Source organism: Canis aureus, chromosome 6 (genome assembly GCF_053574225.1).
Source record: "Canis aureus isolate CA01 chromosome 6, VMU_Caureus_v.1.0, whole genome shotgun sequence".
In the NCBI taxonomy this organism is placed as follows: domain Eukaryota; kingdom Metazoa; phylum Chordata; class Mammalia; order Carnivora; family Canidae; genus Canis; species Canis aureus.
This window is the reverse complement of record NC_135616.1, coordinates 38,913,259-38,938,962: the sequence shown is the minus strand read 5'-3', so window position 1 is coordinate 38,938,962 and position 25,704 is coordinate 38,913,259. Positions and strand designations below refer to the sequence as shown.

Here is a 25,704-nt window from a genome sequence, read left to right as displayed (position 1 = left end):
ACATAGCTATTACCTCTGCCAGTTATTATTAAATATATTATGATGCCCTTTTTTGCTGAGCTCACAAAATAATTCGGAATTCTTTCAAACACAGCTCTTCTTTGTTGCCACTGCCAGTCATTGAGACTTAATGCCAAATCTTGACTCCTTTCCCTGATACAGTGGAGAAAACATAGGCTTTATGTACAAAATGGATTAAAATAGCAGACCTAGGACTTCCATTCTGAAAAAAGTCTGCTTCCAAGTTTGGGAATTGGCTGGCATCTGGTGATTTGAATGGCAAATATTTTCCTCTATTAATATAAAACTTTCCTGAATAGGAAAGTATCTTACTGTCCCTGCTGTGTATAAACTGTATATTCAGTTTAAACTGCTTTCCTCTGGGGAATCTCTGGGTGGCTCAGCAGTTTAGTGCCTGCCTTCAGCCCAGGGCATGATCCTGGAGTCCTGGGATCGAGTCCCACATCCGGTTCCCTGCATGGAGCCTGCTTCTCCCTCTGCCTGTGTCTCTGCCTCTCTCTCTCTCTCTCTCTTTCTCTGTCTCTCATAAATAAATAAATAAAATCTTTTTAAAAAAATAAACTGCTTTCATTTGAAGAGTCTAGAATTTGGTACATTTTAGAGAGTACCTGTATGATCAGCCACCAATCAAAACCTTGGTCACTGAGTTTGTAATGAGCATCCTTGATAGACATTTCACATGTGTTGTCCCAGTATGTTGCCAAAGATTACATCCTGTGTGGTTCCATTGGGAGGATGTGTATAACCTTGTACCTCATTTCCTCCATGTTTTGCCTGATTCATGTTTCCCCTTTACTGATTTTGCTTTTGTGTCCTTTGGCCGTAATGAAATCTAGCTGTGAGTATGACCACATACTGAGTTCTGTAGTCAGCCAAACCTGAAGATGTCCTTGGGGCTAGACACACCCCAGAATCAAATGCAGATAGGCTCCTCTTCCCATCCCACATTCTTGTAGCCAAATGACTGTGAACAGCTTTTTTATCTACTCTACATCTCAGCATCTTCATGTGTGTATTGCAGTGACTTCCAACCTGAGGTGTGAGAATTAAGTGATATTTACTTTACACTTGACATAGAGTAAATACACCTTCCCCTTCATCTCCTGTAACAGTACTCAATGACAGTGAGAAGAGCAAAGCCAAAGTCATCCCACTCATTCCTAGAACACAGATATCTATAGAAAGAAGGAATTAATAAAGAACAGAAGTCAGGGCAGCCCTGGTGGCGCAGCGGTTTGGTGCCGCCTGCAGCCCAGGGTGTGATCCTGGGGACCCAGGATCAAGTCCCACGTCAGGCTCCTTGCATGGAGCCTGCTTCTCCCTCTGCCTGTGTCTCTGCCTCTCTCTCTCTCTCTCTCTCTCTCTCATGAATAAATAAATAAAATATTAAAAAAAAAAGAATAGGGGATCCCTGGGTGGCGCAGCAGTTTGGCGCCTGCCTTTGGCCCAGGGCGCGATCCTGGAGACCCGGGATCGAATCCCACGTCGGGCTCCCGGTGCATGGAGCCTGCTTCTCCCTCTGCCTGTGTCTCTGCCTCTCTCTCTCTCTCTCTCTGTGACTATCATAAATAAATAAAATTAAAAAAAAAATAAATAAAAAATTAAAAAAATTTAAAAAAAGAGTAGAAGTCAATAAAATATTAAAAGACAATAAGGAAACACATTTGAAAAGAGCAACAAAATTGATAACTTCTAGATACAATGAACAAGAGAAAATAAGAGATCACACAAATTACCAGTCTGTCCTGTAGGTCCTGTAGTCATTAAGAGGCCAATAAGGAGATGTTATGAATAACTTTATGCCAATTCATTTAGCAATATATATGAAATGGATAAATTCCTTTAAAAATACAAATTAATGAAACTAATGCAAAAAGAAAGAATATCTGAATAGCCTGTTGTTTAGTTTAGTTCTTTACCAAATCATTCAGACAAAAAAATGTCACAACTAAATGGCTATTTCCTCATTGAAAACAAAATAATGCCAGTTTTACACAAACACTTTCAGAAAATAGAGGAGAACACTACCAAGCTCATTTTATGAGACTAGTGTAACCCTGGCTAGTGTAACCCAAGCTCATTTTTTGAGGCTAGTGTAACCCTGGCTCATAACCCTGAGGCTAGTGTAACCCTGGCTAGTGTAATTTGACAAAGACTTGATGCGGAAAAACATCTATAGAACAAAGTTGAGTTTAAACATATAGACAGAAACTCTTAGAAGTAGAAGGGCATTTCCCCAGCCTTATAAAAGGCATTTATAGTTAACATTATACTTAATGGTGAAATATGCAGTGTTTCCTCCTAAAATTGGGAAAAAGCTAAAAATGTCCACCCTCACTACTTCTGTTTAACATTATTCTGAATGTTCTAGCCAGTGCAGTAAGGGAGGAAGATGAATAAAAGTCATAAAGATCAAGAAGAAAGAAGTAAAACCGTTCCTGCTTATAGATTACAGATTACAGGATCATAAAATCCAGAGAGATACCCCAAAATCTATTACAACTTTTTAGCACAGTTACTGGAAATAAAATCGGTATATAAGAATCAGATGTATTCTTATAAAACTGAACCTACTCTTACCACACAACACAACAGTGGCACTTATTGGCATTTACCCAAAGAAATTGGAAACTAATGTCTATGCAATAACCTGCACACAGATGTTTTACAGCCACTTTTTTCATAACTCCCGAAACTTGGAAGTGACCAAAATGTTTTTCAGTAGGTGAATGGATAAACTGGTACAGCCAGACATAGAATATTATTCAGCACTGAAAGGAAGTGAGCTGTCAAGCCCTAAAAAGACATTGAGGAACTGTAAAATCATTGTACTAAGTCAATGAAGCCAGCCTGAAAAGGCCTACATACACACTGTATGATTCCAACTATATAACATTCTGGAAAAGGCAAAACTGTGGAGACATTATTAATACCAGCGGTTGAGAGAACAAGAGGAATGAGTCAGCAGAGCACAGAAATTTTTAGGTCAGTGAAACTATTGGGTATGATAGAATAATAGTTAGATATATATTGTTAATACATTTCTCCAAAGCTATAGCATATACAACACCAAGAGCAAACCCTAATGTAAATCATGGACTCCAGTGATAATGATGTTTCAGTATAGGTACACCAGTTTTTTTGTTGGTTTTTGGGGGGTTTTTTGGTGTTTTTTAAGATTTTATTTATTCATTCATGAGAAACAGAGGCAAAGACACAGGCAGAGGGAGAAGGAGGCTCTATCCAGGGAGCCCAATGTGGGACTAGATCCTGGGACCCCAGGATCACGCCCTGGCCGAAGGCAGATGCTCAACTGCGGAGCTACCAGGCATCCCGGTACACCAATTGTTAATCAGTGTACCACTCTGGTCAGGAATGTTGGCAATGGAATAGGCTGTGCTTGTTTAGGGGCATTATGTGTATTAGAAATCTCGGTACTGTTTTGAACCTAAAACTGCTCTAAAAAAATAAAGTCTATATTTTTAAAAAGCATTTATAATAGGATAATAAAACTAATTAGAAATAAATATATCAAGAAAAAGAAATAAATATACCCAAAAATAGGCAAGAACTTTATAATGAAAATTAAAACATTTATCAGAGAAATTAAAGAAGACTTAAGTAAATGGAGAAATATGCCACATTTAGAGATGGTGAGCCTCAGTTGTTATATTCTGTGCAATGTAGATTATGTTACCAGAAGGCTTTTCTGTAAAAATTGATAAGCTGATTTTCTAAGAATTGATATGGAGATGCAAAGAACCTGGAATATTCAAAGTGATCTTTTAAAAAACTGTTTTGTTTTTTTTCCAAAACTTATATTATCTGACTCCCAGAGTTACTATAACACGGTTTAAATTGGCTTTAGAGGAGTGTCTGGGTGGCTCAGTCACTTAAGCATCTGCCTTCAGCTCAGGCCATGATACCAGAGTCCTGGGATTAAGCCCTGCATCAGGCTCCCTGCTCAGTGAGGAGCCTGGTTCTCCCTCTTCCTGCCACTCTCTCTGTCCAATAAATAAAATCTTTTTAAATAAATAATAAATAAATAGACTTTAGAGTGGTACCTGGCTGGCTTAGTAGGTAGAGCACACCACTATTGATCTCAGGGTCAGGACTTCAAGCCCTACTGTTGGGCATAAAACCTATTTAAAAAATAACAATACAGATGCCTGGATGGCTCAGTGGTTGGGCGCCTGCCTTCGGCTCAGGTCATGATCCCGGGATCAGGGATTGATTTCCGCATCGGGCTCCCTGCCAAGAGCCTGCTTCTCCCTCTACCTGTGTCTCTGCCCCCCCCTTCTCTCTCTCTCTCTGTCTCTCATGAATAAATAAATCTTTAAAAAAACATAAAATAACAATAACAATAATAATAAATTTTTTAAATAAAAATAGGGGTGCCTGTGTGCCTCCGTTGGCTTGGGCATCTGACTCTTGTTTTCAGCTCAAGTCATGTTCTTAGGGCCATGAAATCAAGCCCCACGTAGGGCTCTGCGCTGAGTGTGGAGTCTACTTTGGATTCTCTTGCTCTCTCCCTCTGCCCTTCCATCACTGTTCATGTGCTCTCTATTAAAAAAAATAAATAATATAATAAATTGCCATTAAAATAGATCTGTAGGAGATGTCCCCGTAGCTCAGTCCAGTTAGGCATCTTCTTTCCGCTCAGGTCATGATCCCAGGGGTCCTGGGATGGAGCCCCCCATTGGGGAGCCTGCTTCTGCCTCTCCCTCTGCCCACCCCCCCCCATGCTCTCTCTTGCTATCTCTTTCTATCAAATAAATAAAATATTTATAAAAATAGATCAGTGGAACAAAATAGATAGCTCAGAAATAGATCCACACTTTTGTGGTCCTTTGATTTGGACATAGGCACTAAAGCAATCCGACAGGAGAAGTAGCATCCTGCAACAAGTGGTGCAGAAACAAATGTTCTAAGGAAAAAAACTAATCTTTAACAGCAACTTCATAGCATATACAAACTGAATTTGGCACAGATTGTAGACTGAAACGTAAGAGATAAAATTATAAAGCCCTTAGAAGAAAGCATAAGATAATATCTTCATGACCTGCATGTAGTTAAAGGTCTCTTAGGACACAGAAAGCAATAACTATAAAAGAAAGCACTGATAAAAAAAAAAAAAAGAAAGAAAGCACTGATAGAGTATACCTTAACAAAATGTAAACGTATTCACCAAAGACACCATTATAAAAACAAAGCACAAACTGGGAGAAAATATTCATGAATGATATATATCCTGAATACATAAAGAACTCTTCTACAATGAATTTTTTTAAAAAGTCAACCCAATTTTATTTTTCTTCATTTTATTAAAAACACAACCCAGGGGGACGCCTGGGTGGCTCAGCGGTTGAGCGTCTGCCTTCATTTCAGGGCATGATCCCTACATCCCAGGATCGAGTCCCACATCGGACTCCTTGCATGGACCCTGCTTATCCTTCTGTCTGCGTCTCTGCCTCTCTCTGTGTGTCTCTCATGAATAAATAAAACCTTTAAAATAAAATAAAAACACAACCCAGGGACACCCGGATGGCTCAGCAGTTGAGCATCTACCTTCAGCTCAGGGCATGATCCTTGAGTCACAAGATCGAGTCCCACATCGGGCTCTTTGCATGGAGCCTGCTTCTCCTCTCTCTGCCTATATCTCTCCCTCTCTGTGTGTGTCTCTCATGAATAAACAAATAAATAAAATCTTAAAAAATATATATTTTAAAAAAATAAAATCACAACCCAATTTTATTTATTTATTTATTTATTTATTTATTTATTTATTTAAATTTATGATAGGCACACAGTGAGAGAGAGAGAGAGGCAGAGACACAGGCAGAGGGAGAAGCAGGCTCCATGCACTGGGAGCCCGTGGGATTCAATCCCGGGTCTCTAGGATCTCCGGGTCTCCCTGGGCCTAAGGCAGGTGCTAAACCGCTGCGCCACCCAGGAATCCCACAACCCAATTTTAAAGTGAAGATTTGAACACAGTTTACCAAAGAAATATACATATGGCCAATAAACATATGAAAAATATGCAGCAAATCATAACTCATCAAATAAATGCAAATTAAAGCCACAGTGAGTTGGCATGACCAAAATGTTTATAAACAGTTGTGGGAGAGTAAAATAGCACAACTTTTATAAAAAAAAGCTCTATCAGGGGCTCCTGGCTGCCTCAGTCATTTAAGCATCTGCCTTCAACTCAGGTCATAATCTTGGAGTCCTGGGATCTAGCCTCAAGTCAGGTTCCCTACTAATTGAGGAGTCTGTTTCTCCCTCTCCCTGACACTCTCCCTGTCTGTTTTCTCTCTCTCTCTCTCTCTCAAATAAAAAAATCTTTAAAAAAGGATAAGTTCTGGCAGCTTTTGTAAAAGTAAACATAAACCTACCAGAGAGAAATCAATATATGTATGTGTAAGAATATTCATAGTACCTTTGTTCGTATAATGGCTGTAAACTAGAGATCGTCCAGGTGCCCATCAGTACAATGGATACACAAACTGGTGTGTTCAGTTAAAAGGGAAAAAAAAATTGTGTTTGACATGCTTGTACCTCATAGAAAATGAAGTAGACATACCTTTCCCTGTTCCAATAAGTATGAGTAAAAACATAAAAAGGTCTTCAGTGTTCTATCATATATATATCATATATAAAAAAAAGAGACTTTAAAAAGTGGAGAGAAGAAAGACCAGCTAGGGACCTCAGGACTAGGAACTTCATGGTGATGAGTTCCCTGAGTTGTCTTCTTACCTCATGCATCCCAGACCAGAAACTGAGAAAGCTAGCAGCCTGGAAATTTCATTGGGCATAGACAAAACAAGCAAAGAAAAGCTTGCTTTCTATAGCCAAAAGCAAGGGAAAGAGTCAACCTAGCAAGACAGAAAACTTTTAGATAATATCCTCCATACTCTACTGAGACACTGCAGAAAAAACTGACTCTACCCATGCTCATACCAGTAGGTGCCAAATGGGGAGCCTCAGCTTCCATCTCCAGTGGGCAGTCATAAGGTGTCCCACCCTGGCCCCCACCCTATGTGATATCAGAGGAAAGCTGATAGGAGTCAGGACTTTACCATAATCCAGTAGTGACATGGCCACTCCCATCATGGTGTTGAAATGACCCCATGGGAGGCTGGAACTCCCACCAACCCCCTACAGTAACAACTCACCAACACTTGGATTTTGATGGAGACTGAGTGGGGAACTCTCAACTGGTATTGACTGGACATCTCATTCCCTTCCCTTGCTGGAGCAGTTTTGGAAAAGGCCAGCCAAAATAGGTTTATGTAAAATCTAGAACCTGGTAACATAATACAGAAAGGTCTAGGTTTTTTGTTTTGTTTTAAGATTGTATTTGTTTATTTAGGAGAGACACAGAGAGAAAGAGAGGCAGAGACACAGGCAGAGGGAGAAGCAGGCTCCATGCAGGGAGCCTTATGTGAGACTCCATCCCAGGACTCCAGGACCACGCCCTGGGCCAAAGGCAGGCACTAAACCACTGAGCTACCCAGGCATCCCTGAAATGTCTAGCTTTGAACTGAAAGTCATATGTCCTATTAAGAACCAGGGAGATTGTTTTTTTTTTTTTTTTTTTAAGATTTTATTTATTTATTCAGGAGAGACACAGGCAGAGGGAGAAGCAGGCTCCATGCAGGGAGCTCGATGCAGAACTCAATCCCAGGACTCCAGGATCATGTACTGAGCTGAAAGCAGGCACTTAACCGCTGAGCCACCCAGGCATCCTAAAAACCAGGGAGATCTTAAACTGAATTTTAAAAGACAGTCAATATATGTCATCACCAAGATGTTAGAATTACCGGACAAAGATTTTAAAGCAGTTAGATTTTTTTAAAAACCACCCACACACCTTCAACAAGCAGTTGTGAATTTGCTCAAAACATGAAAACAGTAGAAAGCCTCAGCAAGGAAATAGAAATACCCAAGTAGGGCTTTTAGAATTGAAAGATGCAGTAGCTGCGGTAAAGGCTTAGGGATGTGCTCAGCAGCAGGATGAGGGAGGAAGGAAGGAGTCAGTCCCATCTGAGCAAAAGTAAAAGTCAACCTAACAGATGCTGTGGGATCATGACAAACAGAGAACTTTGGGGATGCCTGTGTGGCTCAGTGGTTGAGCACCTGCCTTTGGCCCAGGGCATGATCTGAGAGTCCCAGGATCGAGTCCCACATCGGGCCCCCTACAAGGAGCCTGCTTCTCCCTCTGCCTCTATATCTGCCTCTCTCTCTCTGTGTGTCTCTCATGAATAAATAAAATCTTTTTAAAAGGGGGGGGTGAACTTTGTATCCTTGGTGTGCTCAAAGAAGGAGAGAGATACAGATGACAAGCTCATTTGGTAAATAATGGCTGAAAACTTCACAGATTTGGCAGGAGACATGAAGCTACTGATGGAAGTTGATGCTCAAACCCAACAGGACCCTCTTGAAGTGACCTCTGTGTAGGCACACCCTAGTCCAACTTCAGCACAGTGAAGACGCAGCAGTTGTAAACTGGGAGAGAAATGAGTCCTTGCCCATAGCGATAAGACAGTTCAGACAATAGTTGGATTGCTTGTCTGAATCCAGGGAAATGGCACAACATTTCTCAAAGGCTGAAAGGAAAAGTGTCTAACCAGAATTCTAAACCCAGTGAAAGTATCCTTCAGGAATTAAGTGGGAGTCAAAGCCTTCCTATATGAAGGATAATACCTAAAAGAGTGTGTTGCTAGCAGACCTACCCTGTGGGTAAAAGAAGGTCTCTGAACAGAAAAGAAATAAAGAAGGGACCTTGGAACATCAGGAAGGCAGAAAGAACAGTAAGTACATTTATGGGCGTGTACAGCAGGCTCTCCTCCTTTTGAGTCTTTTAAGTAAGTAACTTTTTAATAAATAAAGCAAAAAGTTTTAACACTGATGTATTTTTAAACAATTATTGAGACATAATCCTGTATCCTACAATTCACCCATTTAAAGTATACAGTGGTTTTTGGTACATTGTGTTATTAATGTTTTTAATTTGTAGTAAAATATATGTAACTTAGAATTTGTATTTTTCATTTCCATTTCTCAGTGTAAGGTTCAACAGCACTAAGTACATTCACATTATTGTGCAACTATAACACCATACCTCTTCAGAACTTTTTTATCATCCCAACTAAAATTTTGTGCCCATTAAATCATAATTGCCCATTCCCCAGCCCCCGGTAGCCACTGTTCTTCTTTTTATCTCTATGGTACATCATATAGTGGAATCTTACAATATTTGTCCCTTTGGTTCTATCATATTTCACTCAGCATAATTTCCTTAAGGTTCTTCTTCTGTATTATAGCATATGTGAGAATTTCAACCCTTTTAATGCCGGATAATATGCCTTTGAATACACACACACACACTCCATATTTTGTTTATCCATTCATCCGCCGATGGACATTTCTGTTGTTTCCTCCTTTTTGCAGTTGTGAATAATGCTGCTATGAACATTGGTTTACAATTCTCTGTTGAGGACCCTGCTTTCAATTCTTTTGTCTATATACCCAGAAGTGGGATTGCTGGCTCATATGGTGAGTCTACAGTTAATTTTTGCGAACTGCTGAATATTTTCCACAGTGGCTGCACCACTTTTATATCCCCACCAGCAATTCTTGAGAGTTCAGTTTCTCCACATCCTCAATAATACTTGTCGTTTTCTGTTATTTTTCATCATAGCCATCCTAATGGATGCACAGTGGTATCTTGTGTGGTTTTGATTTGTATTTCCCTAATAGTGCTGTCGAGCATTTGCTCATGTACTTTTGGCTATTTGTGTGTCTTCTTTAGTGAAATGTGTATTCAAGTGCTGGTTTACTTTTGAATTGACTCACTTGTTCCTTGTTCTTGAGCTTTAGGAGTTCTGTATATATTCTGGGTATTAATTATCAGATATATGATAAATAGAATATCTTTATAACATGGCCAAGGAAGACCACAAAATGTATAAACACCAGAAGAAAAAAAGATTGATAAATTTCATTACATGCACTATCATATAAAAGATGTGAAATTGGGGTTAAATATGGTTGTCTACGATAGTTATGTTAAAATTACAGATTGTGGGCAGCCCCGGTGGCGTAGCGGTTTAGCGCCGCCTGCAGCCCAGGGCATGATCCTGGAGTCCCGGGATCGAGTTCCACGTCAGGCTCCCTGCATGGAGCCTGCTTCTCCCTCTGCCTGTGTCTCTGCCTCTCTCTCTCTCTCTGCATCTCTATGAATAAATAAATAAAGACTTAAAAAATATATTTATTTAAAAAAATAAAAAAAAATAAAATTACAGATTGTTAAGTAAGGTTTAGAATGAGGCAAATGGGGAACACCTGGCTGGTGCAGTCAGTATAGCACACAATTCTTGATCTCAAGGTCATGAGTTTGAGCCCCATGTTGGATATAGCCTTACTTAAATAATTAAAACTTTAAAAAAAGAGACAAAAGGCTTAGTTTGGTTGAGAAGATTCACTTTCTGGTGGGAGAAATGACACATGAGAATGTGAAAGCAGGAGGGAGCTGGTTGTGTTTAAGAAATTGTGCTGACACAGCCATTATGGAAAACAGTAAGGAGAATCCTCGAAAAATTAAAAGTAATATGATCATATGATCCAGCAAATCCACTTCTGGGAATATATCCAAAGGAAATGAAAACATTAACTCAAAAAAATATGTGCACCCCCATGTTCATACCAGCATTATCTGTAATAGGCAAGACATGGAAGCAACCTAAGTATCCATCAGGGGATGAATGGATAAAGAAGAGGCAGTATTTACATGCAGTAGAATACTACCTAGCCTTGTTAAAAAAAAAAAGAGGGGAAAGAAAGAAAAGAGAATGAGAGAGAGAGAGTGCTGCCATTTGAAACATCGATGGACCTTGAGGACACTATGTTCAGTGAAGTAAGCCAGAAAAAAACAAACACTTTATAATCTCATTTATATATGAAATCTAAAATACAAAAACAAACTCAGAGCACAGCATCAGAGGCATGTGGCTGGCTCAGCCCCACACTGGGTGTAGAGATTACTTTATAATAATAAAGCAAAAATCTATTTTAGAAAGAGAGGTTGGTGGTGATCAGCTTTGTGGTTACCAGAAGTGAGCAGAGGAAAGGGGGTATCATGATAGGAAAAAGGTGGTCAAAAGTTGAAGCTCTTGTTACAAGATAAGTACATGTACTAAAGATATAACCTACAGCACAATGACTATACCTAACACTACTGTATGCTCTATGTGGAAGATGTTAAGAGGGTAAACCTAAGAGTTTCCATCACAATGAAAACACTTTTTTTTCTTTTTCTGTTTCCTCTTTTTATTGTATCTATAAGAGGTGGTGGATGCTAACTAAATTTACAGCAGTAATCATTTCATAATACATGCAAGCTAATCCATTATGCTGTATGCCATAAACAAACATAGTGATGTATGCAATTATATCTCAGTAAAACTGGGGGGAAATTAATTAGTATGCCAAGCAGAAAGAAAGAATAAAAGGAAGAAAAGAAGGAAAAATTGCGCTTAGGAAGAGTAGAGGTCAAGAAACAGTGGCAGGGGGTGGGGGCGGCAGTAGGGATTAAGGGAGCATTTGTCCTGAAACAAAACAGCAGGGAAGATGATGATGCTGCTTCCTAGGGTTGAAAGAAATAGTGAGGTAGGTGCCTTGCTAGCTCAGTGTGAGGAACACGTGACTCTTAATCTCAGGGTTGTGAGTTGGAGCCCCATGTTGGGTGTAGATCTTAATAAAAATAAAATCTTTAATAAATACATAAATAAAAGAGAACAATTGGGGCTGTATGTCAAAGCTTATGCCATGGAATACATGTTTGGATTCATTCATTCAGAAACTACTTGTTCAATACCTACTTTATGACCAGGCAGTTTTCTAGATGCATAGGATACATCAGTAAGCAAAATAGGTGAAGATCCTTGCTTCCATGGGGCTGACAATTTTCCACTGGGGGAAAAGCCCACTTTCTGTATATTTTTGGGTCTCACCTATTTTTCCTCAGGCTGACAAAACCAAAACCTCAACTTTTACTTGTGTTTTGTTTAGTAAAACTTAAACAGTTTTATATAAGTATCTTTGATCATTATTTACAACCTCCTTAATGGCACACATTTCATGGATACACTGCTCCTTTCAGTGAAATGCTACCACAGTTTTTTGGGGGGGAGGGGGACAGAATAGCAGGACAGTTTACACAGAATAACAAAGACAAATTAAATAATTATTATGTTTGTAGAGTGGTATTCTAATCTGTAACCTGGTACTCAGATCATATATAAACAAGCTGAGCTTTATCTGAAGTCAGTCACTATATTCTTGTTTAAACAAAAAAAAAAAGCCCAAGTTATTGTCAGATTTTAAGATCTCTTCTGGAAAAAGAGATCGTTATTTTTCTCCTTTCTATTGAGTGCCTCCATCTCCTTTGAGTTCCTCATTTGCCTAGCTACCTAATTAACAGGGGAGCATGTTTGTGGAGATGTTCTACCTCCAAGTCCTCTATTCATTTCCTCTTCATGTTAGAATTGATTTTCATGATTTACCGTTTTTAGATTTCAAGGTCAGCACAGGCTTTAGAGCTTCTGTAATGTCTGTCCTCTTTAAAATTACTTTGTTGCACAAATACTGTTTTCTTTCGAAGGGAAGAGTAAAGGATTTTTTTTTTCTCCTTCCCTAGAGATAAGTGGCAGTACTTGAGATCTCAGGACTTTAATACATAATAAGAAAAGTCCACAAAAGATGTGATTCCATCTGATTTTCACATGGTTGTAAAATAATATTCCCCCATTTTAAAAGAGGAATTAGCTAAAGAATTTTTTTTTTTAATGAGATGCTCCTGAATAGATTCCCCTGAGGTATTCTCCCCAGTAGAATTTGATTAAGAAAATCTCTTGAGGCAGGTCTCACTTCCTAGAAATGAATCCAAACTGTCTCTGGTTTTAGAACTATTAAAGGAAAGGAAAGAATGAGCCATCATTTCTTCCCCTGGCTCTTAGGATGTGAATTAGAGTACAGGGACACAAATAATGCTAGGAAAGGCACCCGAATCACTGTTAAACACCAACATTTCAACCACAGGAACTTAAAAGTCACTTGGTTCATTCCACGATGCATCCCATCAAGCACGTGGAAAGTTGTTCCAAGGAGCTGTGCAAAAAGAAAGACATCTTCTGGGCAGAAGTGCAAAGGATAAGGAAAGGGCAGTTTACCTCATCTTCATTTGGGAGATTTGGAAAGGAGTCATTGGTGCTAACCAATTAAGACTGTTTCTAGAGAAAGTTTAAACTGCTATTAGGTAATAAGGACTGATTTGGTGATTTGGCTTAGCATGGGTGACTCCATTTGGAGTCTTCTCCCTTTTTTAATATGTCTATGGAGACTCATTGTTAGCAAAACTCAAGATGGTGGGGCAGCCCTGGTGGCCCAGCGGTTTGGCAGTGCCTTCAGCCTGGGGTGTGATCCTGGAGACTTGGGATCGAGTCCCGCGTCAGGCTCCCTGCATGGAGCCTGCTTCTCCCTCTCTGTGTCTCTGCCTCTCTCTCTCTCTCTCTCTCTCTCTCTCTGTCTCTCATGAATAAATAAATTATTTAATTTTAAAAAAACTCAAGATGGACTATGGGAAAAACTATGTCTTTGAGGTTAGTTGAAGTAGATATGGATAATTTCTTAGAAAATATTCTTTTTTTTTTTCTTTAAAGATATATGTATATATTTTAGAGAGAGAGAGCAGGGGAAGGGGCAGAGGGAGAGAATATCTAAGCAGACCCCAACGTGGGGCTCAGTCTCATGACCCATGAGATCATGACCTGAGCAGAAACCAAGAGTTGGACACAAAACCGACTGAACCACCCACGTGCCCCAAGAAAGTTGTGGGGTTTTTTTAAGATTTCATTTATTTATTTGAGAGAGAGCACCCACACGTGCAAGTGGGGGAAGGGGCAGAGGCAGAGGGAGAAGCAGATTCTCCACTGAGCAGGGAGCTAATGTGGGGCTCAGTCCTAGAACCCCTGAGATGACTTGAACTGAAAGCAGACGCTTCACTAACTGAGCCACCCAAGCACACCATCAAGGAAGCATTCTTTTAAAAAATTCATAACTGGAAAAAATTCATAACTGGCTTCTCCTTCACTCTATTATACCTTATACAAAAACAGAACAGATATTGCTGGCAAAGAATGGTTAACCCTTTACATTAAGGGATTTGTCCTATCTTGTGAGGACCAATTTTGACTTTTAAAAAAATTATATTTGTGTTGTTATTAAGAAACAGTGAGTCCATACTTGGAAAGCAATTATTGTAAATAGAAGAGTGTGAATTAAAAGATAAAGCTCCTCTTCCCAGAGATAATAATAATTTAGCATATACCCTTTCAAACTTCTTCCTTTATATATATATCTGTCTTTCTTCCAACACTTTACTATAAAATTTTTCAGTAAACAAAAAATTGTGGGGCACCTGGGTGGCTCATCCAGTTCAGAGCAGATTCTTGATCTAAGCTCAGGTCTTTTTTTTTTTTTTTTTTTTTTTTTTTTAAGATTTAATTTATTTACTCATGAGACACACAGAAGCAGAGAGAGAAGCAGATTCCTGGCAGGGAGACCAGGCCGATGCAGGACTCGATATCCGGACCAGGATCACGCCCTGAGCTGAAGGCAGACGCTCAACCTCTGAGCTACCCAGGCATCCCTAAGCTTAGGTCTTGATCTTGTTGTGAGTTCAAGCTCTGGGTTGAGAGCTTTAAATTTTTTTTTAATTTTAAAATAAGCAAAAAATTGAAAAAACTCTACAATGAACATGCAACATCACATTACCTACATTTTGTCATTAACATTTGACCTTGGTTTATCATGTATTTATCTATCCATGTGTTAATTCATCTTATTTTTGAGTACACTCCAAAGTAAATTGCAGATAGGAATATACCTCCCCCTAAATATTGCAATGTACATATCAGAACCAAGATCTCAATATTTCTTTACAGATTTTTCTTTTGAGGTACATTTACCATCAATAAATATGCATAAATCTTTTTTATTTGTTTTTAGATTTATCTATTTATTTTTAGAGAGAGCAGGGGCAGGGGCTGAGGGGGAAGGAGAAAGAATCTCCAGCAGACTTCCCACCAAGTGTGGAGCTGATTGCAGGGCTCAATTCCATGTCCCTGAGATCACGACCTAAGCTAAAACCAAGAATTGACTGTCCAACTGACTGAGCCACCCAGGTGCCCCAATATTATTATTATTATTTTAAGATTTATTTATCCATTTGAAAGAGAGATTGAGCACGAGCAAGAGGAGGGCTGGTGGGAGGAGGAGAGAATCTCAAGAAGGCTCCCTCTGGAGCATGGAGCCAATGAGGAACTTGACCTCACAATCCTGTGATCATGATTTGAGCCAAAATCAAGAGTCCTTTGCTCAACCAACTGAGCCACGCAGAGTCTTTTTTCATATACTTGCATAACCCAGCCCCTCCTCAAGAACAGCATCCCCAACCAGAAAGTGCCCCCATGCCCTTTCCAAGGCCATCCCCACGACCTTTAATGTTTTAAAGTATTTTTGTTTAGGGGATCCCTGGGTGGCACAGCGGTTTGGCACCTGCCTTTGGCCCAGGGCGCGATCCTGGAGACCCGGGATCGAATCCCACATCAGGCTCCTGGTGCATGGAGCCTGCTTCTCCCTCTGCCTATGTCTCTGCGCCCCTCTCTCTCTCTCTCTCTCTGTGACTATCATAAATAAATAAATAAAATAAAATTCTTTAAAAAAAAAAAATAAATAAAATAAAGTATTTTTGTTTAAATAAGCCCATGTTGTATTTTCTTTTTGCAACTTGAAGAGTGTTTCCATTTGAGTAAATATATACCTTATTTTATTTCATTAACTCCATATCTTATTATTTGAATATACCAAAGTTTGCTTACCTTTGATAAACTTTTCTGTTCCTACTTTTTCATTGCAGACTTTGTAGTTACACATTCAGCTTTGCTTCTCTATCAAGTAGACTCTAGTCTTCTACCAGCTGTTACCCCCAAATCTTGTTATATTACCTAACTCCACAACTTCTTTCTTCCACAATATACCTATAATCCATGCTACCGTATCCTCACATTTGTCAAATAAAAATTCATTACACATTAACAAAGCTATTAACATAAATAGCTTTTTTTTTTTTTTTTTTTTAAGAAATAACTTTTCCAAGGAAAAATTTCATGAGAAGGGCACCTGACTGGCTTAGTTGGCTGAGCCCTCGACTCAGGTCGTGGTCCCAGAGTCTTGGGATTGAGCCCCACATTGGGCTTTCTGCACCATGGGGAGCCATCTTCCCTCTCTCCCTCTGCCTGCCACTCCCCCTACTTGTATTCTCCTTCTCTTTCCCTCTCTCTCTTTTTTTTTTTTTTGTAAAGATTTTGTTTTATTTACTCATGAGAGATATAGAGCGAGAGAGAGAGAGAGGCAGAGGCAGAGACACAGACAGAGGGAGAAGCAGGCTCCATGCAGGGAGCCTGATGTGGGACTTGATCCCGGGACTCCAGGATCACGCTGTGGGCTGCAGGCGGCGCTAAACCACTGCGCCACCGGGGCTGCCCATCTCTCTCTCTCTCTTTTTCTCTCTCTCTCTCTCTCTCTCTCAAATAAATCTTTTTTAAAAAAAACATTTCATGAGAAAAGTGGATTTATTTTACATTTTTTACAAATCCCTTGGGTGTCTGGCTTAATAGAAGACAACTGGATTTTCTAATCTACTTTTTCATTCAATTCATTTTGATGTTACTTTGGTTTAAATACATGAAGAAATCTGTCCTTATACAGGTAATAAGTTATAAAAGATAAGAATGTTTTAATAATTTCAGATAATTCTTCTTTGACACACGACCAAAAATATAAATGTAATAGTTCCTTGAAGGTGAGTTGTATCGTAGATTATGAAATCAGTTAACTTTTCGGGGAACCCTGGGTGGCTCAGCGGTTTAGCGTCTGCCTTTGGCCCAGGGCGCAATCCTGGGGTCCCGGGATCGAGTCCCGCGTCGGGCTCCCAGCATAGAGCCTGCTTCTGTCTCTGCCTCTCTCTCTCTCTCTCTCTCTCTCTCTCTCTCTCTCTCTATCATAAATAAAAATAAATAAATCTTTTAAAAAAATAAATCAATTAACTTTTTATATTCTGTTACTTTAAAATCCATTGATCTCTGTTGGAATTTTAATGTGTTGAATTTTTTTTTAATCCATGTGTGATTTTATCACTTCATGCATTGGTCATTAAGAAATTCTGATTCACTGAATTGTATTGCTCTTCCATTTGCTATGTGCATTCACAACTGTTCACATTTAATAAATGTAATCTTTCCACTTATTTCATGAGGAAAATTTTTTTTTTAAATAAAGTCTTTTTATTTACTTATTTTTTATTTATTTTTATTTTTTTATTTATTTATGATAGTCACAGAGAGAGAGAGAGAGGCAGAGACATAGGCAGAGGGAGAAGCAGGCTCCATGCACCGGGAGCCCGATGTGGGATTCGATCCCGGGTCTCCAGGATCGCGCCCTGGGCCAAAGGCAGGCGCCAAACCGCTGTGCCACCCAGGGATCCCTCATGAGGAAAATTTAAGTATTGGAAAACTAAAGATTCTCATGGTAGTGGACACAAGTTTTCCAGAATTCCAGTGTTCACTTCAAATTTTATGAGAGGAAACAGATACTTTCAATTTTTTCTTAAAGTAACAAGCTCACTTCACTTGTTTCCCCTTCCTAAGTCTGAATAACCATAGCTTGTCAGTTACTCTTTCAAGGATGAATGGTATTCTGTGGCAGAAACTAGTCCAGCTCACTGTTATATCTGCATTTGTGTATTTCCTAGATGCAGCCACTAAGGATGCAGCACAAGTGTTTTATGCATACTTACATTTGTGCCATGCAGAATATTAAGATTTTTGGCTTGTGTGTCAAAATTTAATACAATTTTTATAACTTAAAAATTAAGAATGCTTTAATTTTTAATGCTTTTATGTGCTGCCATGGTTCATTTCCATTAGTTTCATTCATCTAGTACAGTTTTCTGCCACCTGCCTTGATTCATATTAAGATGCCAGCAGTTTTACCCACCATTGCCTTTTACATGGTTAGTATAAACGTCAGCATAGTGAAAATGGCATATAAATAGCATCTTAGGTAGTATTAGTATAGTAGCAGATATATAGTACTTAGTAGTATTAAGACAGTCTTTACCCTTTGGATCTCCTAGGATTAGCAGAACATTTAACAACTGCTGGTCTAGAGACAATGATAGGATGAATACCCAGATAACAAGAAGTTTAGCTTCCTGTGAGAAATGAGTCACCTAAAGATCAGAAAGGTCAGAGAGTAAGGAAATCTAAGCAGTCTTTTTAGGGTAGAAAGGGGCTTTTGACTTTTACTAATAAGACTGTTTCAAAAGAGGGGGGGGAAATATTAAGAGATCATAAATTTGAATGTAAATACTCTTGAGTTATTTAAATTCAAGAACTCTTATTCTAGAAAACTGTTAGACTTTCCATTTTTACAGACAGCTTTAGATTATAATAATGTAGGAAAACAAATGTCAGATACTCTAGTTAATAATTTTAATAATCATTCTCAGTTTTTAATTGGCTTCACAATGACCTGTGTATGTTTTGGTGGTAAGTTTGCTATATTAGTTGTTTTATATTGGCTACTACTAAAACAATATCTTTAGCATTTACCCCCTGGAGTGTGGATGGGAAAGAGTAGCTAAAATTAACTGGTGATGGAAAACTGCATAAAATTAAAAATTAAATCTTTATTTTTCTAGTCAGTGCCTATTAGATCTTGTGGCTGTTTGACCCTTTGTATGAATAGATAGTGAAATTGATAGTATTTTTTTGTTTCAGGAAAGTATCTAAGGCAAAAGAGAATTGACTTCCAGCTTCCCTATGACATCCTTTGGCAGTGGAAACATAATCAGGTACAAGGAGTCTATCTTACCAGTTTTCATTCTGAAGGGTGGGTGAGGGGAATGCAAGTCTCTCTCTGCCTCCTTGTTATGCCCTGTGCTCCCTGTGAAGGTTAGAGACTAAGAGAAATTAATTTGCATCCGTATCTAATGTGATCTATTTGCCTTTACTCGTGTTTCAGAATAGCAGTGAGTTCCTGCTTCCCTAGGCAACCCTCTGTTATTAGTCTAGACTCTTATTCTGGTAGCAGAGATCTGTTTCTAAGAATCCTCTTTGATGCAGGTCCCAGGAGAATTTAGATGTACTGCCAGCAGCACTAAGAAATTCCAGGCTTTATTTTTGTTGGCTCCTTCCCATCAGTTCGGAATTTATTTTTCACATACAAAGGAGATTCTTCTATCAAAGGAAACGGAAAATGTTTAACACTCAAGTACTTCTAAAAGATCTTTAAATATATTGGGAAGTAAAAAATAGGAAGGTGCTGTTTTTCCTGTTATTTCCCTAATTGAAAAGTTTCCCCCAGTAATTTTGGTAGTTAGCTATAGCCCCAGTCCCCATGTTAAGAACAAGCATGTCATGCAAATGAGGTAAGTAGGCTCCTGACCTTTGCCAAAATTCCACCAGAATTCAATTTTGGAAGGCCAAAAGCAGGCGACATCCCCCCTCTGCATTCTCTTCTCTGGTGGCCTCTCTTGAATTCTGAGATCAGTATGTTAGATATCTGTCTCAGAGTTCATGACCATGAAGGAGACAGTTCTCTGGCCCTGCTGAAAAATGGGGGGGGTGGGGTGGGGGGGTGGGAGGAGGTTCTAATTGGTTAATACACCTTCAGTTAGACCACGGTGCTTCTTTTGTTTATGCTGTTTATTCTGGTAAAACACTGGCCAGGTGATCACCTCTCTTCTAATACATTGGGTTTTTTTGTTTTTTTCTTTCCTTTTTTTTTGAATGCATTCTTAATTGCAGAATAAGAGCTTCCTTTCCTGCCTTCCCTCTCCCCTTTATTCACTAAATTAATTGCCTTAATTAAAATGTGAAATGTGTTTTTCTAGAATACCTACCCTGAAAAGGCTAGGTGCTCATCTTTTTAATTTTGTATACTACCCAGACCATTTCAACAAGCCCTATGCAAGTTTTCCTTTCTTCCCAAACAGGCAAGTTGAGTCTTGATATATTCAAAAGAATAGCTTCATTCTGCAGCGTGATTTTCATTTAAGTCTGTCTCCAATATGCATGTGATTGAGAATGCATTCTTATGAAGCTATTTCACGTTTCTTTGTTGTAGAATCTGTTTCTCTCGCACCCTGATCTAGTAAGTTACTTTTTATTTCAGGGTAAAAAGTGATCACACCAAGATTTTCCCTAGAATGTATCCAACCCAGAAAATCTTACAAATATTCACATATGAGCAGAACACGTGGATAATTTCTTGTATTTTTAGTGATTGATGCTGCTGTCTGGCATTTGAAGTTAAATGCTATATCAAGATTTTTCTTTCTTTTCTTCTAGCTATACAAAAAGCCAGATGTCCCACTATATAAAAAAATCCGTTCAAGTGAGTAACTTAGGAGCTATATTTTCTGCCTTCAGACCATCAATGTTCTTGGCCTAGCACTTAAAAAATTATCCTCTATGTTCACAAATTATTCTTTGCTATCTTCTCTCAAGACGTCTACGTTGATGTCAAACCCCTTTCTGGTTACGAGGCCACCACCTGTAACTGTAAGAAGCCAGAGGATGACACCGGGAAGGGCTGTGTGGATGACTGCCTCAATAGGTACTGTACTAACCTGACTTCTCTGAAAGCACAAGCTTTAGGATAGATGACGCTTCATTTGGAGGGAAAAGTTAAATAAGCTCTTTGGTTTCATCTCATGGAATTGCACAAAGCTATATAAAACCTAATTGTTGGGCTATCCTAATCTACTTGGGCCATTAATGGCAAAATACCATAGCCCTGGTGGCTTAAACAGCAGAAATTTATTTCTTAACGTTCTGGAGTCTGGAAGTTCAAGGTCAAGATGCAAGTATTTAATGTTTGGTGAGGACCCATGTCCTGGCTTATAGACGCCCACTTTCTCCCATGTGCTCCTGGGTCTTCCCCTAGTGTGTGCTTGTGGAGAAAGAGCTCTCTGTTCCTCTTCCTGTAGGGACACTAATTCCATCATGTGGTTCCTACCTTTATTCCCTAATGTAAGCCAAATGACCTCCCAAAGGCTCTACCTCCAATAATCATTATACTGGTGGCTACGGCTTCAGCTGTTAATTTTAGGGAGACACAAGCATGTAGCCCATCACATGGGCTAGAGTAACAAAAAAAGAATGAAATTTAAAGTCTTACCATACCCAGGTTTAAGTCCTCTTACTACTTAGGAGACCTGAGGAAAGTCATTTAACCCCTCTAATAAAAGTAGTACCTTCTTTATGGGGGGCCAGGAGTGAGATTTTATGAGACAATGTTCATAAAGTATTCACCATAGTCACCACAGTTTAGAAACTTTCTTATATCTCCGTACATGGTAGCCATGATGAAGGATTAAGGTAGGATGGTGGCAGTGAGAAAGAAGAAAGGCATGATATATTCTGAAGGAAAACTAGGTTGGTTATGCTTATGCTTAGCATAAGCACATAGATGCACATATGCTGACTGGGTCAGTGATGCTGATGAGAGTTGGTCATGCTGTTAGAAAATGAAAGTATGGAGTTTGATTGGTTTGGAGATCAAAACTGTGATTTTAAGTTGGGGCAAAAAAGAGCCAATGAACTTTACATCAGTACTTCCTTTCCTAGATAATTTTCCTGGCCAAAGACTACTGCTTCCCCAGTCTCTCTAGTCAACTGTCCTATGGGGTCAGGGAATCTATGTTTTAGTATCTCCAGTGTTAACATGCCAGCTTCTAAATTCTGTCTTATAACACCATTGTTAATTCACATCTTATACATACATACATACGATTTTAGGAGTCATAGCTGCTGGCCTAGTCTGTGTTGTGCACTGACTTTTTTTCACTCACAGATGTTTTTTATATATACTTTTTTTCTTGTTAGGTCTTTTTTTTCTTTGTGTTTGTGTGTGTGTGTGTGTGTGTGTGTGTGTGTGTGTGTGTACATACATATATGTGTATGTATGGGGGGCCAGGAGTGAGATTTTATGAGACAATTTATACCCATTTGCTCACACCACATATGTGTATATATATACACACACACACACACACTTTTATGTATTAGTGTGGTCCACAAGCTCACCATTTTTAGGAGTTCTCTTATCTTCCATAGGTTGGTATGCCCTCATCCGCCAACCTCCTGTGACTCATCATTCAAATTATTTCAGTGTTATGCTATTAAAAATAGCACTACTGTAAAACTGTGTGGATTCCTTTTTTTTCTTTTTTTAATCCTTAGGGTGTGCTCTCAGAAGAAGAATTACCTGTACAAACTATATGAACATTTATATATTTCTTACTGTGTATTATCCAGTAGCTCTCATAAAATAATGAGTTAATTTGGGTTATAACCACCAGGATCTGAATATACTCGCTTCCCCATAGTTCTACGTCATTTAGGTATTCACATCTAACTTTATTTTTGGTGCTTTGATACTTCACTGGCTTAATGTTTGGCAATATCATATGTCTTTAAAATTCTTTGTTTGCATTCCTTTTTATGCTAACATTGCTATTTTTTATATGTTTTATTGTCAGTGGAATTGCCGTAATATAGCTACTATCGCATTGGTTAGTTCTCTTTTTCGCATTAGTCTAGTAAGATAGGTAATAGTTTGATATTTTAGAAATGAAAGATCCTGGACTTAGGATAGTAAATTGTTCTGTATTACATATATAACACTTAAGTGATAGAATTTGGACCCTCATGTGTTTGATTCGAAAGTCACTCATGTTCTTTCCACGCTATACACTGTTATGTAAGTCATTATTAGTCTTTTAATAACATAGAATTGAAATCTGAATATTTACCTTTACATAATTATATTGATTGTCTTGTATCATCTTTGTTAGTATGAGTTTCACATTTGTGCTTTCCATTGTGTTGCCTTTCTTTAAAAAGAAAACTCAAATACAGTGCCACCAACTTTATATCATGAGAATATGAACTGTATATATTCATGCATCTAATGAATGAGATGATAAATGCATAAATACCTAAGAAAAATTAAAATATTATTATCCAATGGGTACTTCCGTATATATTTAAAAGTAACCCACATAATTTAGTTAAATAGAGCCACTTAAAATGTCTTTCTTGTCTTTGTATTCAAGGTTTTGTAAATATTTGTGAGAAAAACTCGAATTGAATTGAATCTATAAGATTCAATTTTATGTCTATGTAAGGCTCATGTAGCCCAATGAAAACTGAATTCAGGACTATTTTTAAAAACAAGTAATAGAGGGGATCCCTGGGTGGCTCGGCGGTTTTAGTTTCTGCCTTTAGCCCAGGGCGTGCTTCTAGAATCCCGGGATCGAGTCCCGCATTGGGCTTCCTGCATGGAGCCTACTTCTCCCTCTGCCTGTGTCTCTGCCTCTGTCTGTGTGTGTCTCTCATGAATAAATAAATAAAATCTTCAAAAAAAAAAAACTAGTAATCATTTTTATGAATAATATTTTTTAAACATGTCCTCTCTTCTAAACAATTTCTGAGAATGATCAGTGTTATTTATAAATTCTATAAGCTCTTCTCAAGTTAATATTTGTTTCTGTATACCATCGATATCAATCCCATTACTGCTTCAGAATAGTTCACATTGCCACTTTGCCTAGAGCAGACATTTCAGGCTGCTTTTTTACTCTATACCCATTTGCTCACACCACATACAGAGCCCACTTTCTTAGTTCTCCACAACAAACATGTTACATATAACAAAGCCAAATATTTAGAGGAGATAAGAGTACATTTCTAGGTAAGCCTTGTAATGCCACCAGAAGTGATAACTCTCGTTCACAGGCTGCAAATTGAATATCAGCGTCCTTGGATAACTCCCCATTAGATCCTGTCTGTGCTCCTTTGTTGAGTATCATTCACTTCCGCTTGCCCAGTGAGAATTTCCAGGAGCCTTCACTTTTGCTGTAGAAGAGCAGTAGACCTTCAAATCCTCGGTCCCAAAAAAGTAGAGAGGATCCTCTTCCCTGCCTCCAAGGCTTACTCCTTCCTTACGTGGCATGATTTATAGTGGGAATATTTTTCAAATAAGAACCTGTCTCCACTCCCAAGGGGTGACCTGACCTCCATAGCTAGTTAGGTCACACTAGTACATTTGCCAGCAACTATTTAACATTAAATCTCACCATGCGAGGGAAAGAGCTTTCCTATGTAGGTCTATATTTAGAAGGGGAAGATTCTCTAGTCTTAAAATGAATGGTATTATATGGCTAAAAATAATGGCAGTTTATGCGGTAAATCAGCAACTTCACATCTTAGTGTACAGCACCTACTTTCAGATTTTGATAAGTTTACAGTTTTGTTTCTCAGATACAATGACTAGAAACATGTTTTACTTTTTACATAAAGGGCTTATCTTGATCATTGAAATGAATGGAATATATTTCAATGCCTTCAACTCTAGAAATGTCTAATGAGTGTTCTCTGGCAGAAAAATTTTTTAATTTTAAAATCTTTCATCTCAGCACTCTGTTATACTTTAGTTCTCTTATCCACATAAATTTTATTGTTTTATGTGTTTTGAGATATGATGAAAATTCAGGTGTAATATTCAAGGAAGAGGTGGTTACAGTTGCAACTATGAACATGAATGAGCCATTTTTTTTCCTTTTTTTTTAATTTAGATTCAATTAAATTTTTTTGAAAGATTTTATTTATTTATTCATTAGAGACGCAGAGAGAGGCAGAGACATAGGGGTGAAGCAGGCTCCATGCAGGAAGCGCGATGCAGACTCAATCCCAGGACCCCAGGATCATGCCCTGAGCCAAACCACTGTGCCACCCAGGCGTCTCTAAATTCAGTTAATTAACATACAGTGTGTTATTAGTTTCGGAGGTAGAGTTCAGTGATTCATCAGTCTTGTATTATATTCAGTGCTCATTACATTACATGGCCTCCGTAATGCTTATCACCCAGTTAACCCCATCCCCCCACCTGCTATGAATGAGACTTATAAGGATAAGAGGAACAGGAATGTGCCATGGAAGGTATAGAGGAGAAAAAAGGATGTTTGTTTTATGTTTTTTTTTTAAGGACTCATTATTGGAAAGGTGGAAAATCCATTATCATAAAAGATCAAGAGGGAGAACATTTTCAGGAGAGGTGTTCAGTAGTATTTATGCAGCAAAGAATTTATTAAAAGAAAGAATAAAGGTGGTAAATTTGACAGTAACACAATGTCTTTCTCACAAGTTAAACTGATTGTCTTAAGTTGAATAATCTAGTGGGTATGTTCTTTCTCTGCTTATTCCTTATTTATGTGACACTATGTGTTTTGTCCTGGATGGTTATTTGAAGAATGTCTATGAGAGTACTTTATACTATAAAATGTTAAATCCTTTCTTTACAAGTTTTGTAAGTTATGTGTGTCTATACATACATATATAAACATATATATGTATATGTATATATACTGAACATGATTAAAACAAGGGAGGGTCAAGAATATAATGGTGCCCTTACTGGGATTCTAAACCATAGGCCAAAACTAAATGGCTTCTGTGAAAGATCCAGAAATGTAAAAAAAAGAAAGGAGAAGAC

The 25,704-nt window shown here is 38.4% G+C and overlaps 1 protein-coding gene across 5 annotated transcripts in view; it reads left to right on the top strand.

The window, feature by feature from the left end:
- Nucleotides 1-25,704, top strand: part of ASH1L (ASH1 like histone lysine methyltransferase) — a 181,797-nt gene that overhangs the window by 124,962 nt on the left and 31,131 nt on the right. For 4 of the 5 annotated variants that reach the window (XM_077901003.1, XM_077901005.1, XM_077901007.1 and 1 more), the window contains 4 exons: nucleotides 9,475-9,579; nucleotides 18,924-18,997; nucleotides 20,496-20,541; nucleotides 20,655-20,763. In XM_077901003.1, the coding sequence (XP_077757129.1) occupies nucleotides 9,475-9,579; nucleotides 18,924-18,997; nucleotides 20,496-20,541; nucleotides 20,655-20,763 (334 nt within the window). The remainder of the gene's footprint in view (nucleotides 1-9,474; nucleotides 9,580-18,923; nucleotides 18,998-20,495; nucleotides 20,542-20,654; nucleotides 20,764-25,704) is intronic. The other variant, XM_077901008.1, reaches the window with a different exon arrangement.